The 22,351-nt window shown below is 38.7% G+C and overlaps 1 protein-coding gene across 6 annotated transcripts; it reads right to left on the bottom strand.

The window, feature by feature from the left end:
- Positions 1-417: 417 nt before the first annotated feature.
- On the bottom strand, positions 418-22,042 carry ranbp3b (RAN binding protein 3b). Of its 6 annotated transcripts, none has more exons than XM_079453264.1 (17): positions 21,959-22,042; positions 8,530-8,585; positions 7,576-7,612; positions 7,408-7,494; positions 7,226-7,297; positions 6,487-6,552; positions 5,382-5,495; positions 4,976-5,070; positions 4,649-4,768; positions 4,288-4,382; positions 4,116-4,185; positions 3,012-3,108; positions 2,797-2,921; positions 2,459-2,579; positions 2,229-2,371; positions 1,951-2,143; positions 418-1,652 (listed from the first exon to the last, which is right to left on the bottom strand). In XM_079453264.1, exons 1-17 carry the CDS (start codon positions 22,038-22,040, stop codon positions 1,609-1,611), a joined length of 1,617 nt encoding a protein of 538 aa, XP_079309390.1. In that variant the 5' UTR covers positions 22,041-22,042; the 3' UTR covers positions 418-1,608. The 6 variants fall into 6 exon arrangements, with proteins under 6 accessions (XP_079309390.1, XP_079309391.1, XP_079309389.1 ...); XM_079453265.1 differs by having other exon boundaries at positions 4,116-4,188; positions 5,382-5,483; positions 21,959-22,018; XM_079453263.1 differs by having other exon boundaries at positions 4,116-4,188; positions 21,959-22,000.
- Positions 22,043-22,351: the final 309 nt, after the last annotated feature.

Below are 22,351 nucleotides of genomic sequence, written 5' to 3'. Positions count from 1 at the left end.
AAAAGAGGTTTATTGATTTGTCTGACAAACAGTTGTTAAATCACACCAGCTGTTCAGAGGGAAGTGTTTTTAGATTGCTCATCCGTTAATTTGATGCAGTTTATCTTCGATTCGTTTAAGCTCCTGTGTGTGTGTTTGGTGCCCCATCTGGTGAACGTTCACAGAACTACACCACAATGAGATAAACTGCAAGGTGATGATCTATAAATATCTCGTAGTAAGAACGTTTTAGATGTACTATGATGCAAAACACTTGATGTAACAGTAGTGAAAATGTTAAAGTGTTGTGTGTCAATGTGTAACAGCGCAAAATGCTAGCTTATTCAAAATATAAAATGCATGATTGTTTTAGCAAGATAACACATTTTAGGCATTTAAACACCCTCATGAGAGAAACTGAACTACAGGCCCGCACTGTTGACATAAGACAAAAATTTATTTCAAATGTTTTTTTAACTTTGATATTACTATTTATTTTGTAAAGGAGGTTGGAGACACTGTGTGCTAGTAAGTGATAATATACGCATAGAAATGTACAGAACATTCAAGAGTACAAGTTTTTTTTTGTCCTTTTGCCGTCTAAATTCACTCAAAACTTCCAACACACGAAGAAAAATCTCCATTCTGACATATGGTCTCCAATGACATGAAAATAGATAAAAAGTTAATATAGTAAATCAATATTTAAAAAAGGCCAACACAATACAAACCCTCGAAATATGAAAAAAAACAAATATCGAGATGCGGTTTCAAACGTTAACTTCTCATCAAATCAACTAAAAACGAATGATAAACATCTGCCCCTATATGAAGCTACACAGATGATTCTGATGTTATCAAGAGACAATAGGGTGACCATAGTTTTCTCGTATACGAGGGGCGACTTCTAGAAACAGATTCACTACAGCACGAGTCCATGTGCTGGTTTAGTCCTTTATTTGTTAACACAGATGAGAAATCTAACTACCATCTTCGCAGACTAGTTAAGTGGGTCCGCTTGTCCTAGAAACCGGTGGAGATATCCAGGAGACGCATGGAAATCAACCTGGGGATCGGAAAAATGTTACGACTTCACTAAACACAGGGGTACAACAGATGACTGTGGTGCCTCCGGCAAGCTGATTGGCCAGTAAGCGTGATGATGCAAGAGCCTTTGAGTGGTGAGGTCAAGATGTGATCTGAAGCCAACAGACAGCGAAAAGAGACAGAGGATGAGTACAAAACGGTCCCACGGTAGAAACTGCAGTCGTGTTTAAACGAAAAGAGAAACGCCCCAAACTCATCAATATGATGAGCAACCAAGTCCAAAGCCATTCATGGAGAAGTCTCTGTATTTTTTTCCTTTTTTGTTGTCTTTAATTTGTTTATTTGCAGTCCAAAAGGAAAAACAAGAACTAAAAACAAAACAAAACGATAAAAAAATCAATTCCAGATTTACAATAAATGTAGAAGGGGAAAAATGAACTACAGAAGTTTGAGTAAGAGAGACTCCGCCCCCTGGGGGTCCACAGTATCGCTTCGCGGGGCCGTGCAGGTCTGGGCTTTGCACGAAGACGCCTGCACTAAAACCCTGGTGGGCAGTTGTCTGTCGAGCGGAGGTTCAGAGTGCTATGTGCTCTCGGCGTTCGCCATCTCACTGTTCTCACAGTTACCTGAAAGAGAAAAATAAACAATGTAAACCCTGGATCTGGTACGCATTTATTTGTGTTTGATGTCAATACTGTAATTGGCTATGTAAGTGATATCCTTTTATGTTTATTTATTATTTACATTTAGTATCAATATTTCATTTTTGGTTTCATGTCCAGATGAAAAAACCTTTTAAGTGAATGCGCTGTATATTTCTTTGTCTTACAGCATTTGAAAAACACACAAATGTAAAGCTATTAATCTCACGTTCCTCTCCAAACAGAGGCTTTATATTCACAGATAAAGTGACAGCGACCGTACCGCTGACGCTGGAGTTCACTGCACCGGTGCTGTTCCCGGTCTCATCATCGTCGCTGTCATCCTCATTCGACTGTGGTATCTCCGGTTCGGCCGGTGCGGGCATGCTCTCGGTCTCTTGCTCAGCGCGGCTTCGCAGGGCCAAGATTCTGTGATGCAGAGCTGCGGCCAGCTGACCGGCATCTTTAGAGCTCGCCTGAGAAACATCAGAAGCGGTCATCGGGTTTCAAGTCGAACCTATTCAACACATGGAATCGAAAACGTGCGAGTGAAAGTGTTACCGATATGAGGAAGACTTTCACGCCCTGGTCCTCGGTGTCCATGGCAGTGATCCGAACGCTTTTCTCGCTTGCTTTGTCCACCTGCATCTGAGGCCACAGCTTTGTGTTGAGAATCAACCGCAGGCTGCCCTGTGTACGCATCACTGCAATAGACAGAAGCAGATTGGTGGATAAAGATGACACAATCGGGTCCCTGTGAAGAGAAGGGACGGACTCGCCGGCGCTCTTACCTAATCGAGACTGTAACATGCCGTCGTCGGTGGACGCCATGTCGTTGAGTCTGAGCAGACCGCGGCCTCGCTCCACCCACGACTGAACAGGTTTGTCGAACACAAATAACTTACACTGCATCTGTGGACACCAGACACGTTCACATCTCTCACATACATTTCCAACAATTTTCTTGAATTCATTTGAAAAATTCATTTCATTACGGTCAAATGGTCATTTTCTTCCCAAATGGACCACACTTTCTGTCCACAGTCAAAACCGTAAACTAAAGGCTAAGAACCGTAAACTAAAGGCTAAGAGCAAATCTGCGAATTGTTGGTTACAGATGACGTCTCACCTGTAACACGTTGCTCTCCGATTCCTCTCCGGTTCGCACCTCCACCTTCTCCAGAATGCACTTCTTGGCAGTGGCTTTGGTGTAAGCAGCTGCCGACTCTTCAAGAGACTCGGTCACACTGTGATCTGACAGTCACACATGAGAGAGAAAACATGATATACAACACACGTCTAACATTATTCTTGTGTTGGTAGTGAGTGTAAATGAGCACATACTCTTCTCAGGCGTGGCCTCCTGTGATGACGGCTCTGAAACTGGAACTAATGTGTCTTTACTGCTCTCTGTGAACGTCTCGCCTCCTTTAGGTGGGCTCTGATATGAATTACACAAAAACAAGTCAGCGACAGCAATCTACTGTATAAACTGGTGTTTTTGATTTAAAAGAACAGTTCGGCCAAAAATAAAGCCATAAATCAGTCGCCATCATGTTGTTCAAGTTACACAGTGAAGGATCTGGGTTTGAGTGTGTGTATGATCTGAGAGGTGACTGAGATTCAAAGTGCAGACATACATCTGCGTTGCGTGTACGCATGTGAGCAATCCCCGCGTTATGGATGTTTCAAGTCAAAATGTGTTTTATAAACTCTCAGAGAATGTATTTAATACCAATATACTGAAACATCTGTTTTTTATTTTGCTAAACCACCGTTGATGGTGTCCAGACATCAGAATATATAAATCTATACAGTAGTTTGAGGTTTTAAAAAGAAAAATAATCATGCCTTATAGATCTGTAAAAAAAGATAAGATTTCTGTGAATTAAAAATGCACAAATCAGAATTAGTAACGGCCTAGAAATAGAGAAGGGATGGTTCCTCATAGAAGATAAAATATTTCATTTTCATGTACTCATTCACGAGGAATACAGCAGCAGAGACATGAACTATGTTTGTATTTGTACTCAGTATTTATTAGACAGGATTTTAATCCGTCATTAAGAAGCTTTATTTTTGAAGCTACGTGAACTTCGATGCTTTATTTTTGAAGCTACGTGAACTTCGATGCTTTATTTTTGAAGCTACGTGAACTTCGATGCTTCGAAGCATCGAAGTTCACGTAGCTTCAAAAATAAAGCATCGAAGTTCACGTAGCTTCAAAAATAAAGCTTCTTAATGACGGATTAAAATCCTGTCTAATAAATACTGAGTACAAATACAAACATAGTTATGGATGTGAAAATTCTGAAATGACTGGGAAATCTTTGGATTTTTTAAACACAAATGCATGTGGTAAAAACTTTGCCCGTATACCTATAAACTCATTTAATATATTAATACGAGTCTGATGTAATCTGCAGCGTTTGCAGTTTCTCCACTCACCAGAACCCTCTCAGACATGTTCTGGCCGAAGACAAACTTGGAGTCTTTATCTGAGTTGTTGGCGGCGTTACTGCTGAAAACAGAGATTTACAGATCAGCAGGACATTACACTCCAGCCAGAGAGAGAGAGATGACACACAGGAAAGATTCAGAGAGATTTAGAGTCGGTTACCTAGAGGTGCCCATGTACTGTAAGAAATAATTTGTGCTGCCAGACTGAGAATCTGTGGTTTCCTTTGTGTTGCTGAGCGCTTTGTTTTCCTCCAACTGTTCAAGCGTAAACAACACAAGAGGATCATTTCATTTGCTTAAATGTTTAAAACTGTGCTGGGCGAATAGACCAACGTTCACAATTTTGTGATATTTTAATGCTTTTATCATTTGAATAAAGTTAACTTGTCATTACACAACAATCATCATCTACCGTTGTCTGTCATCGGTCCCGTTCGCAATGGAGATTAAATGTTCCATTTACTTTAGCTACATTGACCAATCCGATCACACATACAGAAAACACAGAATCCCATCCTGACCTTTGCTCGCTCTTTGATATTCTGGCCAAAAACAAATGATGAGTCCACTGCGCTGTCCTTCTTCGGGCTGCCGTCTTCCTTCGGTCCACCTCCATTTTCCTCTCCGTCCTTCTCTCGCTTCTGCAATGAATACAACTGTGAGAAATCCGGAGCAACAATACATTTTCTGTCAACAAAGAACTGCTAGAAGCCACAGACAATCCAAACCATTTAATGTTTCAAACATACAGTTAAGTCACATCTAGTTATGATTCTAAAATGAATAAATCTTACTAACCTCCGCTTGTAAGATCAAGTAAATACTGAGTAGACGTGCAGAACACTCACCGGCGAGTTGTCCGTTGTCTCCGTGTTGTTCTGAAAAACGGATCGACCCTCCGACGCCTCGTCTCCAAACTTCCCCACACCGTTTGTTCCACAGTCTGTCAGCACATACACCACAATAAAAACACGAACACAATATAATTTTGTCATCAAACTGATGAAAGATTACATAGAAACTGATGGCAACATGACGACGAAACGTTATTATTGGGAATAACAAGCACTGATATATTGTGCACGAGATGATGAAACTTTTTTTACAGAGATGCTTTCTGACAAAACCTCTCAACACAAAGTGATGTACAAACTAAAACTCAAAACAAAAAAAGTGAATTAAAACAGCTTGTATAATGAAGGAAAGAGACGTGATCTAGCAGACTGCTATGTGGGGTGGTGTGTAATGACGTACTGGTCTTGGCGGATTCTGTGAGGGATTTGGAGGGAGGAGGCTGTAGAACCGCTGGTCTCAGAACACTGCGTTGCTGTTCTTTAGGCTTCTGACTGGGAACACCTGGAAAACAACCTACTAGCGGATTGAATCGGAAACCAAACGCAGCAGGGGAAAAACACAACAACGTCTTTGTGTGCACTCCAGGTGATTCTTCCTCTTGACGAACACTGATGCACAAATATCTGTCTTTAGGACATGTTTTGGTATAGTAAGGTTTTCAAAGTGATTGTTTTAGCCTGTGAGAGGCCGAAAACGTCTGACTGATTTTGTAAAAGGTTTGTATCACAAATGCTGTGTGCTTTGTATTACTTAAGTCCACAGTCAACGCAGCCATCTACCAGGAAATTTTAGAGCACTTCATGCTTCCTTCATTTTCCAGCAGGACTTGGCACCTGCCCACAATACCAAAGGTAACAAAAGCTGGTTCAACGAACGTGGTGTTACTTTGTTTGATTGGCCGGCAAACCCGCCTGACCTGAATCCCATAGAGAATCTATGGAGTATTGTCAAGAGGAAGATGATGCAGATGACCTGAAGGCCGCTATCAAAGCAACCTGGGCTTCCATTACACCTGAGCAGTGCCACAGACTGAATGCCTCTATGCCACGCCGCATTGATGCAGCAATTCATGCAAAAGGAGGCCCAACCGAGTATTGAGTGCATAGAAATGAACATACTTTTCAGAAGACTGACATTTCTGTTTAAAATATCCTCTTTTATTGATCTTATGTAATACTCAAAATTTCTGAGACACTGAATTTTGAGTTTTCATTATTTTTAAGCCATAATCATCAAAATTTCAAGAAATAAAGGGTTGAAATATTTCACTTCATGTGTAATGGCTTTCACTTACTGAAATGAGTGACAAAAAATATCGACCTGTTTCACGATATTCTAATTAATTGAGATGCACCTGTAAAGCAAGAGGATCTATTTTAAACTGTACAGATGGCGGCGTTTGGTTAAAAAAGGGTCTGAAAAAGGAATAAATTCCCTTTCGTGAAGCTCGAGAACATGATGTTTTTTTTGTTTGAGGTAAAAAGCAGGAATGAGTTGATCTTACCTGCGCTGGGAGCCTGGCCATGAATGAGAGTCGGGGGCTTCAACCTAAACCCAACGGGCTTCTCTTCTGAGACAGACAAACAGAAGCACGACTGTTTAGCGAACATCTCTTACACGACCTTAGATAATATCTCTGAGATAAACAAACACAAAGTTCATTTATACACAGACACAACATTGCATCAGAGCAGTGAAGAGCCCTTGGGAAACAGAAAAGGCCGCAATATGTCAATTCTATGTATGCACAATGGAGACTGTTTATCTTGAATAAATAAACAATAAATCCATTTCTTTTGAGAAACACTTAAAACAGGTCGCAATAATATATTCACAAAAAGATACATGATACACTGAGCGGTATGTAGCAAGTGGTGGTTTTCACCATCTGTGTACTTTGTTTCTAAGAGAGGAAATTGCTCTGACCGCATTCAGTCTGATCTCAGTCTCACTTGGTCTTGTTTTAGTGCATTCCAGTTAGTAGCTGAAAAAAATTTTCGGCCTAACTTTGTGCTCATTCAACACTTCCATGTAGGACCTTCAGGGTAATTTCAGACCACTAAACCTTTGCATGTTGCAAAAAATGGATTCATTGATTATTACACAGCTGCACACAAAGGTTTGGTCTATGTTCACAGGGCGACATGACCGACAAGTGACAGGAGAGTAAACTGTCCGTTTACAGGCACATGAAGAACATTTCCACTCAACAGGACGATCCGAGATTAATGTGGATTTCTCACCTGGTTCCGAGTCTGAATTACCAGTGGGAGACTGGCATAAACTTGAGGGCATAAAGATATTATTCTTGGGAACTGCAAACACATTGAGAAAGAAAACAGAGAAGATCAGTTCAATGAAAAACACACTTAAAAGTCAGTCGCACACTTGAGAATGAAGGGTTGTGTACTGGGAGCATGTTCACCTGAATGTGAGGGGGGGAACTGGGTCAGAGACGAGGTCCTCTCTCTCTTTACTGGGGGAAAGTACTCTCCCTCATCACGGTCTGAATCTAAGCGGTAAATCAGATGGATAGACCGATCAGAATCCACATGAGCGAACTTGAGCAAAAACTGTATCTTTGCAAACTCACCATCTCCATCCTCCGCACTCGACCCATCCGCGGATCTCTGGAACACAAGAGAAAAAACATGTTATCTAGTCAGCTTGGCTACATTAAGGAAATCTACTGTTTTTCAGGGAGACAAATATCCGGTTTGATTTTCCCAACGTGCATCTGGGAGAAAAACGTATAATGACAGTCTGTGATATATGGTTAGCCTTCTTATTTTGTTTAACATGCTCTTGCTAAAAAAACTAGCACATAGGTCTATTTTTACTCTTGTGTGTCTTTTCAACAAGCCGACGGTGGAGAAAACACGCTGCTCTTCTCTAACTCCCAATGACAAAACCCAGATCTGACAACAATATTTGGCTTTATTGTTTATAATGTTGATAATAAATAAAGTAAACAGGGTTGATAACTCAATGCCGACTGATAATTGATCCGAAAAACAAATACGGAGGTGTTGTAGTGCTTGTTGTCCTGTTCATGTAAGGAAGAATTTCTTATCCTGCATGTAAATAATGTTTTCTTCGTCGTTTCATGGTCAGTGTCTGTCTTGTTTAGCTTTGCATTTGCATCAATAAATAAAATCAACTAAGCGTGTCTAATCCTTTGATATTACTTTGGTATTTTTATACCAACTTATATACAAGTAATGAAAACAAATTCTGTCGCTCACGTTTTTAAAACATTTCAATATGGTGATGTGAGCCGAGCATAACATGCAACCTGTGATATCACAATATTTAAACTAGCTTGCGATCTGACTAAACATGATTTAAGAACACATACAAAATATTTTTATATTTTCTGTATATTATAAAGTCTTTAGGCCACAGATGAAGTGAAGAAGCGTTTAATAGGTTAACAAGTTGGAATGTTATATCTTTCTGGAATGATTGTGCTCATGGTGGATAGCACATGGAACCTATATATATATATATATATATATATATATATCAGATTAAAAAGTAGACAAACCTTTAGCGCTTTGTCCTTCTGAAACACAAACACTGGAGGAGCTATGGCCGGCTTCTCTGTCAGAGAGAAAAATGCACAGAAGATTATAAAACACAACCTTTATATATGCTGCAAAGTACATTGTTTCTATATCTGACATAAATTAGCAGACAAACTTCTTAAGAGCAAATAAAACATTCTGAAATGAGTACAGAAACAAGACTAACCACAGGAAAGACAAAGACAACCTGTGAACACTTAACTGCACATTTAACAATTTACTGTAAATGAGATGATTAAGGATTAGTTCACCCAAGAATAATAATTTCATGTGATTGAAAACCTGTTTTCTATTGTGACTAGATGTGCGAGACTAACCCACTAGTCGTTTAAACGTTACGCTAATCGACATTGCAAACAACAGTTGATTACACGAAAACAATGCGGAAAATGCAGATGGTCGGAAGCGCAGAATGCAGGCAGAGATAATGATAATGAGCTAAAGTAGGGTTGGGTATCGAGTCTGATGTTCCGATTCGAAAGCGTTCGATTCAATTCGAGTCAATGATTATAGATTTGGGATGCACGATAAATTATCGGCCATTTTTTTTATGTTATCGTATCGGCGGACAATAAAACTTGGGTATATTTTCGCCGATAAATAATGTAATTTCCTCTGGTTAAACTTCTTCAGCTACGCGCTGCTCACAGTTCAAATCCAGTACAGTACTGTCTTTGTCTCATGACAGTCACTTACAAACATTTTTGATGTAGTGTGGAGATATTTATAATTGTGTAAATTATAGGAACAAAAGCATATTGTTTGAATCAGACTGCTGTCTGAATGCTTTTGGTCTTGAGACTAGGGCCCTATGAAATTCATTTTATTCACAAGCTGCTGTTTATATGGGTCCATACCACATCTAATGGTTATACCTAGTATTACATTTTCTATTTATTTCTCGCAGCAGCAACAATCTGCCTCTATGTATTGAATTTTAAATACCAGAAGGGAAATTAGTACAAAAAATGAATTGTATATAATTTTAGATGATTACTAATTTGTTATTATACTTATTATGATCCCCAATTATTACTGACTTGCCTATAACACTGTTTAAAATGCTGCTATCTCGAATGTCAGTCGTTTCATCAACCAAAACCCACATTTTCTTCCCAGTGATCTTGTTCAGTATGGCTTCCATGTGTGTGTTGCTCAAAGATGCGAGGTAAGTGGGTTTGGCGAACAATGCTTTCATTTAGATTTAATACAAATCCTAAAGATATTTCTAAGAAAATATCAGTAAATATCACATTACAAGGGTGAATACAAAGATGAAATGAAGAGCCACAAACTTCAGAGGTCGCGTTAATCGAAAATGTCTTTCTTGGCGTGAGCGGCATTCATGACCAAACCGCAGCTTACTTTTAAGTGAGTACAAAACACCATTTAAAAGCGTTACTTACTAAACATAGAAATATAATCATTTGTCTGTAATTATGATTTTATGACTGACAACAGAAACATTAAATATATAAATAAAACAACAACGGCTTTATTAGGAATTCAGTTGTATTAAAATACAGCAAGTTTCGAGAGTAAACGCAAGTACATCATGGTGATGTCACGAGCATGCTAATAACCACGTAACGCCGCCCTGCACCATAGTGACGGGTAACTTGGGTATATTGAAACAAAACAGGTCATTTTACATTAAAGATACAGTATAACAAACAGAATTTTACAAAATTAGCTGTAAAGAGAGGCTACAATCATATGAACCGCGGTCTTTTATGTGAAGGAGATGTTAAATTCGACGACACACCCGCGGATCTGCCATGTTAATGAAGCAATGCTCTCTGTTGTAACACCCACCCACTGTAAAAAGAAACGTGACATCTACTGGATAGTAGTAGCAATAACGTTCACGTTAATGAATGTTCAGTGCTTGTGGAAATATGAAGAAGTAAGTAAGTATAACATTGTGATTTCATCGGAAGAAAAAAGGTGGAAGTCAACCACGAGCACAAGCGGAGAAACACCGGCTCATACACAAGCAGAAAAGAAAGAGAAACATTTATCCTCAATATAAACTAAAAAGTTATCAGGATGGTCTTTCTACTATGTGCAGTGAGCGGCAGGGAGAAACAGCGCGTCCAACTGACCATACTGCAGCTGAATTGTCAATGAGTGCAATATAGCGTTTCCCAAAACCTTAACAACATGATCATACCGTAAGCCAGCTCACGCACTGCACTAGACAAATACAGTAATATTGCCTTTATATGTGTATGATGATTTTGTCAGAGAATGTGTCAATTTGTGAAAATGACTGCCGTTTAACATGTGCGCTTATGATTCGCGTTTATTTACTTTTATACACTTGTTTTAATGTCTGACAACAGAAAATGTCAATGAGAATGGCTTTATTGGGCATTCAGTTGTATTAAAGTACAATTTGCGCCGGTTCAAAGACTAGAAGCGAAAGTGCAAATTTGCCAACACTGGTCATACTTGGAACGGAGAAATGTGACGTAATGATGTTTTCTGTATGCTGTTTACTATAATTAACATAATTACTAACGTAATAAGTACATCAAGTATAGATTCTGAATCGAATCGTAAGGGACCAATCGATTCCCAGCCCTAATAATCAATATAATTGTTACGGACATAGATTGGTGAAGTTTGCTTTTAAGCATTTTAACTAGAGCCTGCTTTTGCCGCCAGAATTTGGTTATAGGCTTACTCTCCGTGACTGCTTTAAAACAAAGGCAAGCGGTAATTATTATTAGTGTTAAGGCTGTAAGTTAACTTTTTTGCACATAGCACTTGTGCTAGAGATGTTTAAGGTTTGGCAGCACAGGCCAAACAGTAGTAGCACAGGTATAAATCATCTGTTGTCATCCTTAAAACAAATATGCAAGTGCAGTACATCATACAATAGGCAGGTTACTGACAAAACACAATGTTACAGACAGATGGATGAATTAGGACCATATCGTTTTTAGACTACCGAAATTTGCTTTTTTACTATATAACAGTGGTAGATTTGTCCACATAAATAACGGTTTTATATTATAGAGGGTGTGCATTGATGTCACTTTCCGACGCCCCCTTGAGCTACAGGACACGCGTTCCCCTGAGTGAATGAATCTGGAAATAAAAGGCGCAATTATCTGCTGAAATTACAAGCAGCTGGAGTTGACAGTGACGGTCACTTACACTTACGGCTTCACTGTGACTACAAAGGAATCAGGTCTTACTATACACTGAAATGTTGCGTGGAATTGCGTTTCCTGATATTGTAAGCAGTCATTTTGCTGAGTGTTTTGCCCCGCGTAAGGGCACGCTCCCGTGCTCACAAAAGTGACGACACGTTCATACCCTCTATAGTATTTACTATAGTAAACTGCAGTAAAATTCTTAGACACTGTAGTCTTTTTTAACTTGACTATCTTGACTAACTTGACAGTGTTCATCAATTTACAACAAGGGCACTACAATTTTCTTCTTCTTGAGGAAGACACTCAATTTCTTGTGTGTTTCCGATAGCTTCACTCGAGCCGATAGTTTATCTCAAAATGTAATATGCTGGTAAAATAAACTCTCAGAGTAACTCTGGAAATGAAGTTCATGTCCTCATACAGTGCAGACGCAGATAAACCCTCAACCATCACTCGTGCTGAATGTTCAACACACGTGATTCGCTCATAATTCACTCAGACATGCAGAACGGCCAGATGACATGTTTATATAACAGGATTCTGCATCCACATCTAGTTACATGGACTCAGTGCGGTGTGCCATTGATTATTGTAACACACAAACCACCACGACAAAACGCACTTCACACAAACACTCAGCTCTGTCTATTACGCATATTCTTATTATTACCATTACCATTAAAATGCTTGAAAGATGGATTGACGTTATTTGATGGCAGAATGAGCTGTAAATAAGGTGGAGCACACTCTGTAAAACTGAGATAAGAATGTTACAGCTCTGAAATTTCTTTCATTATGTTTATCACAAAAAAAGCGCTTGAATAAACAATGATCGCTTAGCACTGTCATCTGTGTGCCCTAGCAGTGTTTGCGTAGATTCCTCAGACGGAGTAATTGTTCACAAACATTGAGCCGACTTTCATCAAAACGTAAAATAATCTTAACATCATAATCACTCAAGTGTTTAGCCTATGTACTGTATGTTCTATAAATTAGCTCATTTGGGCAGTATGGTTTATTAGCGGCTTTTTCATTTGCTCTGCACTTTCTATTCGCCTTTTGTCTGCACACATTGCTTTATAAATAATAAAATCATGATTTAATGTAGGCTATCTTGTATGTTGAAAAGCTATAGGCCTACCCTTATAACTTGTAGGCTACTTAAACTTTGTACAGGCTACAAATTGTAGGCCCAGGAACAGACCAGCCAAAGCAAACAAATGCATATCGCGTCATTTCTTGCAGCCGCTAAAACGATCCAGTCGATTTATCAGCATGAAACGCAGAAAATTAACAATCATAATCTAAGGAAACTGTTTTAGCTACGTTAAATATTGGCAATGAACAGTTTGATTAATAGCATACATTCTTTAGCCTTACATAGGCCATATGTAAAGTTTTAGACTAGTCGACTACACGGTTAGAAAACTTTCGTTTAAACGACTGTCAAATTAGTCGTAGCGCACATCCCTAATGTGACTTTTTCTTCAGTGAACTAGGGCTGCAACAACGAATCGATAAAATCGATAAAAATCGATTATTAAAAATGTTGGCAACGAAGTTCATTATCGATTCGTTGTATCGCGCGACTATAACGCGCGCCACATGTTTGAGTGGCGTGAGCGTGGCGTTTCTGTTGCGTGTCAGCTCTGTGGCGGCTGCGTCGTGTTTTCTGTATCTTTGCACACCAGCACCGTGCCTGACGCGGCGCTGGCGCGCTGCTGCTGCTATAGGTGACATAGAGGGAGGCCGCCGACAGACAAGGGTCTTGTATTCACGACATGTTTAAACTTTTTTCACATAACCTACACCTTCCAAAATCCGAAAAATGAGTAAGTAGGCTGTCTGTTTATTTAAATAACATTTCCAAATGTTTTGTAGCTTTATTACCTGATGTTGGACCGTCACTCAGATGACACACTAGACTACGTTGTTATTGTAGTGTGTCATATTTTTTTCCATTTTTAATCACATTGTTAAGAGCATAAAAAACAAAAATAATTCAGTCACCAATACATTTTGGGGTTTAATACGAACCACAATTCGTATTAAGATGATTCTCAGATATGTTATTAAAGATGTAACGTAATCAATTGATGCACGAGTTTACTTTATGCAATATGTGTTTAAGATGGACATAAATTAATATTCCCATTCAATGCAATGTATCTTTTCATTGGATATAGCCTAAGCATTTTCTTGGAGGAAGATTTTATGGAAAAAGGTAGTTAATTGGAGTATTCATTTTAGAGCTGCAACTAACGATTATTTTAATAATCGATTAATCTGTCGATTATTTGTTCGATTAATCGATGAATCGGATACAAATTTTTAAAAGCATTCATTTTCAACCCTTTATTGAAAAATAGAACTGACATTGCAAAACATATTTCAAAAGCTTTATTATTACTTATTATATTATTATTACAGCTGGCTGTGGTTTACATGATGCATTTCCCATCAAGAAGCCTCTCATGGTTTGCTGTTTTTTTCTGGAATTTTTTCGGGTCTCTCTGATGGTCTTTCCTCTACCTCCGCTCTGCTTTTTTAATTTATTTTTTCTCCGCTATGCTGCGCGGCGCGATCAACTTTTTTTAGTCCTGTGACACACTAGATGCGTGGCGTGAGCGTCTCAGAAGCCTGGCGTGACCGTTTTTAAATCGGCTCCCATGTTAACAGGTTAGAGCTTGCACACTGCCTGCGTGAGACGAGCCGCACGGAAAACGCGTGCATGCTAGGAATTGAATCGACGCCTATTTTTCACGAGACACGCAAGCGTGTTGGAAGCGTTTCCAGGCAAAATAGAATAGGAAAAGATGTTTATATGTAATTTTGTACACGAATACATATTAATGAATGCCATTTTGATGTTTGAAAGCTAATCATCATTTATTTGAATGTATTTTCAAATTGAATTTCATTAAACCAACATCTACACGTTACGGGGTTTACATGTCCACTGTAGAAAACATCAGGACTTAAATCATGTTTATAATGCATTTTTGGAGAAACAACAAGTGAATATTGAAATAAATTATACATTAATATTCCTATTAAGTATGAGATATTATTACTAAAATGTTGCAAATGAATACTCCAATTAACTACTTTTTTCCATAAAATCTTCCTCCAAGAAAATGCTTAGGCTATATCCAATGAAAAGATACATTGCATTGAATGGGAATATTAATTTATGTCCATCTTAAACACATATTGCATAAAGTAAACTCGTGCATCAATTGATTACGTTACATCTTTAATAACATATCTGAGAATCATCTTAATACGAATTGTGGTTCGTATTAAACCCCAAAATGTATTGGTGACTGAATTATTTTTGTTTTTTATGCTCTTAACAATGTGATTAAAAATGGAAAAAAATATGACACACTACAATAACAACGTAGTCTAGTGTGTCATCTGAGTGACGGTCCAACATCAGGTAATAAAGCTACAAAACATTTGGAAATGTTATTTAAATAAACAGACAGCCTACTTACTCATTTTTCGGATTTTGGAAGGTGTAGGTTATGTGAAAAAAGTTTAAACATGTCGTGAATACAAGACCCTTGTCTGTCAGCGGCCTCCCTCTATGTCACCTATAGCAGCAGCAGCGCGCCAGCGCCGCGTCAGGCACGGTGCTGGTGTGCAAAGATACAGAAAACACGACGCAGCCGCCACAGAGGCAGAGCTGACACGCTGCTGACACGCTACAGAAACGCCACGCTCACGCCACTCAAACATGTGGCGCGCGTTATAGTCGCGCGATACAACGAATCGATAATGAAATTCGTTGCCAACATTTTTAATAATCGATTTTTATCGATTTTATCGATTCGTTGTTGCAGCCCTAATTCATTTGCAACATTTTAGTAATAATATCTCATACTTAATAGGAATATTAATGTATAATTTATTTCAATATTCACTTGTTGTTTCTCCAAAAATGCATTATAAACATGATTTAAGTCCTGATGTTTTCTACAGTGGACATGTAAACCCCGTAACGTGTAGATGTTGGTTTAATGAAATTCAATTTGAAAATACGTTCAAATAAATGATGATTAGCTTTCAAACATCAAAATGGCATTCATTAATATGTATTCGTGTACAAAATTACATATAAACATCTTTTCCTATTCTATTTTGCCTGGAAACGCTTCCAACACGCTTGCGTGTCTCGTGAAAAATAGGCGTCGATTCAATTCCTAGCATGCACGCGTTTTCCGTGCGGCTCGTCTCACGCAGGCAGTGTGCAAGCTCTAACCTGTTAACATGGGAGCCGATTTAAAAACGGTCACGCCAGGCTTCTGAGACGCTCACGCCACGCATCTAGTGTGTCACAGGACTTATAAAAGTTGATCGCGCCGCGCAGCATAGCGGAGAAAAAATAAATTAAAAAAGCAGAGCGGAGGTAGAGGAAAGACCATCAGAGAGACCCGAAAAAATTCCAGAAAAAAACAGCAAACCATGAGAGGCTTCTTGATGGGAAATGCATCATGTAAACCACAGCCAGCTGTAATAATAATATAATAAGTAATAATAAAGCTTTTGAAATATGTTTTGCAATGTCAGTTCTATTTTTCAATAAAGGGTTGAAAATGAATGCTTTTAAAAATTTGTATCCGATTCATCGATTAATCGAACAAATAATCGACAGATTAATCGATTATTAAAATAATCGTTAGTTGCAGCTCTACAGTGAACACAGATATTATGAGAAATGTCTCAGTGGTTTTGTGATCATACAATGGAAGTCAATTGGGTGTTGTTTGATTATCAACATTCTTCTAAATATCTGTGTTCTGTAGGATTCTCAAGATTTACATGAATAAATGATGAAAATGTTGATTTTTGAGTGACCTAGGTCAAATAATGTAAATAAAAGAAATTCCAACTATATGTTAATATATCTGTCTACCTATAAAAATAACTGTGTTCGTTTCAGTGTTATGTGCCATTCATTCTCTAAACCAGAGGTTCTCATAATACGGCCTGTGGCCACAGATGTTGTGGCATTTTCTTTATTATAGAAACTTATAGGGCTGTCAACTTTAGTCGTTTAGTCGACTAATCGGTCGATGCCGTCTTGGTCGACTGACATTCTCATTGGTCGACCAGTTGCCTATTTTTTTTAGCCTATGTTTCATCCCCAACTTTAAATACTTTAATTTCGGCTATTTAAAAAAAATCACTTAATTTTCAAAGAATTGTATTATTATTATAGTTGTATGTATTATTGATGTCTTTTCGTTGTTGTTTTATAAATGTTCTATGACGATTGTTTAATAAATGTTCAATCAAAATGCAAAACATCGCGTCTTTTTTTTTTTTTTTTTTTTTTTTTTTTTTTAGTCGACTGATCGCTGCGCAGGACAGGACTTTGGTCGACTAAGCATTTCTTTGGTTGACTACAGCCCTAGAAACTTATATATTTTATGCAATCAAACATCAGAAAATAAGCCAAAATAATTGATGTACGATCACTGTGCAATAAAGTCAATGGTTCGATACTTATTGGAACAATGGAATGGAAAATTATGACTTTGCAAACTTGCCATAAGCCTCTTATCTTTATCCTCTAATCATGACTGTTGCTTAGAGGTATGAGTTATAGAATGTGATGGGTCAAATAACCTAAAAATCCCTTTTATAAAATAAAATTATCAGATGGTCCTTGACATCAGGACCTTTTTTACATTCTCTATGTTAGGCCCGGAAGACCAAACGTTTCATAGAGTCATGTGACCACAATAATATTACAAATTTTGCTACTGCGATAACACGATATCAATAGTATGTGATGTAGGGATGTTCATTTCGGATAATTTTCTCAACCGACAACCGACACTCGTTAACCGAACATTAAAGGTTAACTGAGATTTTTATATAAATCGGACGTTGAAAGAAAACAGTTGCCGATTGTCTGTGACCCAGTAAAAACTCATTTTTATGGGTTTATTATGAAAGTGCAAACAGTAGCGTACAAAACGGATCAACAACGATCACAAGAGAACCTTGATAACAACGAACAAACATAATATTATTCACAATATAAATGAAGAATATCATTTCCAAATTTCGAAAATAAATAAACCTAAACTGAAAAAAAAACACATAAATTATATAGTTAACAAATTACGATTTTAAAATATTTAAAAAAAAGGAGCATATCCACATGCTGAGGGGATAATCTGGACCGCAGCCTGTTAACTGCCCGCGCTTGCGCAGCCGCATCATCCGACACCGCTTGTTCATCTTCTGTAGTGGCCATTGCCAAAGATGCACATTTCTGTCGAAATGCTCCCACACATTACTTTTTTTCGCTCGCTTCATTTTGAGTTCTCAGCGAAATGTCTGTTGGCACATGTGGCTTCACGCGCCAACGTCTTTTAAAGTGTTGACGTAAATTAACAAGTATTAGCACATCTTTCATTGTCATGCAAAAAACATGAAAATCTATTATTTATTATCTGCATTTGTCATTCCAAAATTTTTTTATTTTTTTCTCTATTAAAAGAAGTTAAACCGTTTAGTAGAGGTGGGCAGGATGGTCAAAAACCTATTTCACGAAATGAGTAAATTATTTTACAGTGAGGACATATTCATGAAATCTCGCATTATAATGCTATATTTTACAACGAATTTTTCTTAGATTGATTTAATTTATTTATTACAGTTTATTTAAATGCTCACCATAGTTAAAATGTAGACAAGTTATGAAAATGTACTGAAGATATCAAATTAATTTCTGACAATCAGATGTATTATTTATTCATATTTATATCACATGTATATACAGTAGGAAGATAGACAGCATGTATAGTAATGACGTTTTCATATGAACTAACAGTGAGAGTACAGTATTTGACTCGTGTTATAAACTGGTGTTCATGCGGTCTGTACTGTAGGTGTTTATCGTTTTCACTCTCTATTAGATGAGCAATATTCGTGTGTTGCTCTCTGTCTCTGGGTTTGTTTATTCTCTATGTTTATTCCTCACGCGTCTCCCAAAACTGGATGTTAGCGCGTCACATCAAATCGCTCAAGCGGCGAGCATCAAACTACAGACTGAAGGGGGTCAAAAGAATGTTTGATAGGTTCATTTGTTACGGGTGGATTAATTAATTCGTTTTTTTCAGAATAGCGCCCAATTTGCAGAGCGCCGAGTTAAACACGCCTACTAACGCGGAATACACGGAATAGAAAAATCTGCCCAGCCATAACTGATAATAGTAATCGGTCATAGGGTTTTACTATCGGCTAATGGTTAAACGATTAATATGAACATCCCTAATGTGATGCGATCTGGGACAACACGTCGGATGTCGCACTGCAACATTTTCAGGAACATAAAATAGCAGATTGAAAGCTACTTTTTTCATTCAATTATTATTGTCTATCATCTCTGAAAGTCTTGTGGCAAAATTGACATTGGCTTTCCTGTGGCTCAGTGGCACTAGCGATGCCAAGGTCAAGGGTTCAATCCCAGGGGATTGCACATAGTCAGAGACAAATGTATAATACAAAGCAATGCAAGTCGCTTTGGATAAAAGCGTCTGCCAAATGCATAAATGTAAAATGTTTAAGGACATGCAACAGAGCTGCAAAAAAAACACTCATAACTTTCCCTCTCTTTGACAATAAATGAATGAAGAATGAAGACGTATCAATGCACATTTCACGCCAGTCTTCTGCAAACTACAGCATGCAAAGTTTTTTTATACGCCGTTATCGTGAGATGGTGGAGCTCACTGTCTGGAGCACCGGGAGTTATCCCCGGTCCACTGTTCATGCAAGCCGCCGCCGGACCGCGATCGCAAAACACACAAGGGATGATCAAAAGTTCTGACACTTTGTCCATGATAAACAATGTTAAACTTGCTTCTCGACTTAGTAGTTACTAGTAATGTTTGTTAGCGTCCTTGTGTAGTAATGCGATGCTATTAGGACTCCTGGCAGAGCTCTCGTTCTCTTAATAAAAACAGCTCTGGAAAGAGGTTGAACCCAGCTTTCATATGGTATCAAAATCTATAAAATGCTAATTTTCAACATGTGTTATATTTTACCAGATCGCATCCCATATTGATGTTACGACCCTAATGTTCCAGCATTGTAACTGAATGTGTTATTGGTTTAAAACAATTCGAAGTTTAAGACTAATAAGTATTATTTGGGGGGCCGCAAAGCACTGCAGCCTTCGCAAAGGGGGCCTTACAATGAAAAAGTATGAGAACCACTGCTCTAAACTACGTTACTATGATTCTTGCCATGACCAACTGATAAAACACTAGACCCCGTCCACTGGAACATTCGAGGGGTTTTAAAATAAACGTCATTGTTTCATGAATAAACAAAAGAGACGTGATCAGGCTGACCAGCCTGTGATATTTTTAAACGAAGCATCAAACCCGCAAAATAAAAAATCATTCATAAGACGTACAGAAATGTAGATGTACCTGTGATAATACGGGCTGTAAACATAGCTATACAGTAGGATTGTGAAATTATGAAATGTGTTGAGAATGTGCTTTCCCCACTTTTCCCAATGGTTTGCAATAACTGAATGATTTCAATACTTGAAGTAATGTATAGCCATGTAAAGTTTTAAATCGAGACAGGAAGCAGAGACTCGCCAGACAGAGTGATGCATGTATATATGTTTTAATATCTTATAGATTTCATAAACGTAAATCGCATATCGGATTTTTTAGCAAATTATGGCATTTTTCATCCGGTTTAAAACAAATCTACCAAATGCCTTTACAAAACAGGAAGGTGTGCCAACAGACCCATGCACACCTGTAGCCATAAACAACTGCTCTTCCTAAGCAAATGCACACCCACCTCTCCTCCAGTCATCTGCCCCATCCATTCAGCATTACAAATCCGTGCACATCACTGAAATTAGGTCAGGGGGTGACACAGGCATGCATGCACGCACACACAGATCCTCATGATGGGTGACCTCATCACTCAAGGCTGCTGTACACCAGGACATTAGAATCCTTCAGGGGGCAAATCATGTGCGCACGGGGTTGCATTTCAACCCGGGGCAGGAGACGGGTGGGCGGGCCTTCGCGAGCACAGGCAGCGAGCCCCGGTAGCGACACGAGCCGCGTGAGGAGCATCGACAGACGGCTGGACAGAGGAGGCGGCACCGCCCCCTCTGCCGGTCTCGCGTCGGGTCTGATGCGTGCATGAATCGACGCGTTTCGTTTTTTATCAGATCAACGTGCTTTAAAGCTCGTGCAGTGAGATCAGACCGAAACAAAAATCCAAGTTAGCCAAAAACACGAGTTGAGCAACTCACTCACCAGCGTTACCCCACCCACCAAACATTTGCTTTCATTTCTGTGCATTAATAAAACAACCACATTTAACAAACTGATAACGTTATCTGCTCCCCATTCAAACACTGACAACTAAATTCATGCACTGAATTAACACGCGAATGCAATAAAACAACACACACAGTGTTAAATACTGCACAAAAATACCACACTCATGTTTGCACAAACCACAATACCCACAACTGCATCATAAAAATAGAAATAAAGGGAAACGTATATGAATAAACTGGTGTCATGTAATTATAATATAAAACACGTCGCTGTTTATGGATCCGGCCAACGTTTCACATCACTCCTAACATTGCGTTAAAAATAAATCAATGTATGCGGTGTTTGACAGGATCAAAATATGCATCACACAGACAGGAACTGAGCTCTGGCTTTGACTACAACCCGAAAGAAACATCAGTAGGCCGATGCTAAAACCTTAAATACATTTTAATCACTCGGTCTCGCAGTTTTGCGCACAAAAACAGTCTCATACGGGTCGACATGCATCGAATTCATGTTTTTGAGGGAGTGTGTACGCATGTCGCGCGCGAGACTGCCGGGGCGAGTGCGTGCGTTTCCACCCGCCTAAAATCAAAAAAGAGAAACACGGAGAGAGGCCGGGGTTAGCCTGTTAGCTCCGACATACACAGTCTGTCAGCCAGTCAGTCAGAGCGCTGGTTAGCCCGCTAAGCTAACACACTCATTGGCTAATGCGCGCTGAACATCCACGCAAACTCCGCGTCGGAGCCACTTATAAACACAGAACGTGTCGATTTCACACGTGGGACGTTAACGGATACAAACGTGACACGGACGGGTCACGGTGGCCGTTTATTTCCTTTACTTTGCGCGTTACGCGAATTCACACGGTTGCCTACCTTCGTTCGCCAAGTCCGCCATTTTACTTCTCCGCGCACACCCACAATGCACCGCGGCGCAAGTGCGCTTTATTTCTTGCATTTCGGTATACACTTATTTTTCACTGGTGATATTTGAACTTGTATCACAAAACCAGTCTTACGTAGCACGGGGGCAGTTTTAGTAAAAGCCAAAAATACATTATACGGTTAAAAATGGTCGAATTTTCTTTTATGCCAAACATCATGAGGTTATTATGTCACGTTTCTTGAAGATATTTTGTAAATCCCCTGCACTGAATATATAAAAACTTTATTTAAAAACTATTTTTTAGCAACTTCAAAGGCGACTTTCTCAATATTTATATATTTTTGCACCCTCAGATTCCAGAGTTTTAAACTATTGTACCTCTG

The sequence above is a fragment of the Barbatula barbatula genome, assembly GCF_947034865.1.
Source record: "Barbatula barbatula genome assembly, chromosome: 3".
Taxonomy (NCBI): domain Eukaryota; kingdom Metazoa; phylum Chordata; class Actinopteri; order Cypriniformes; family Nemacheilidae; genus Barbatula; species Barbatula barbatula.
The sequence above is the reverse complement of the archived record's forward strand: the minus strand, read 5'-3'. Positions and strand labels throughout refer to the sequence as shown.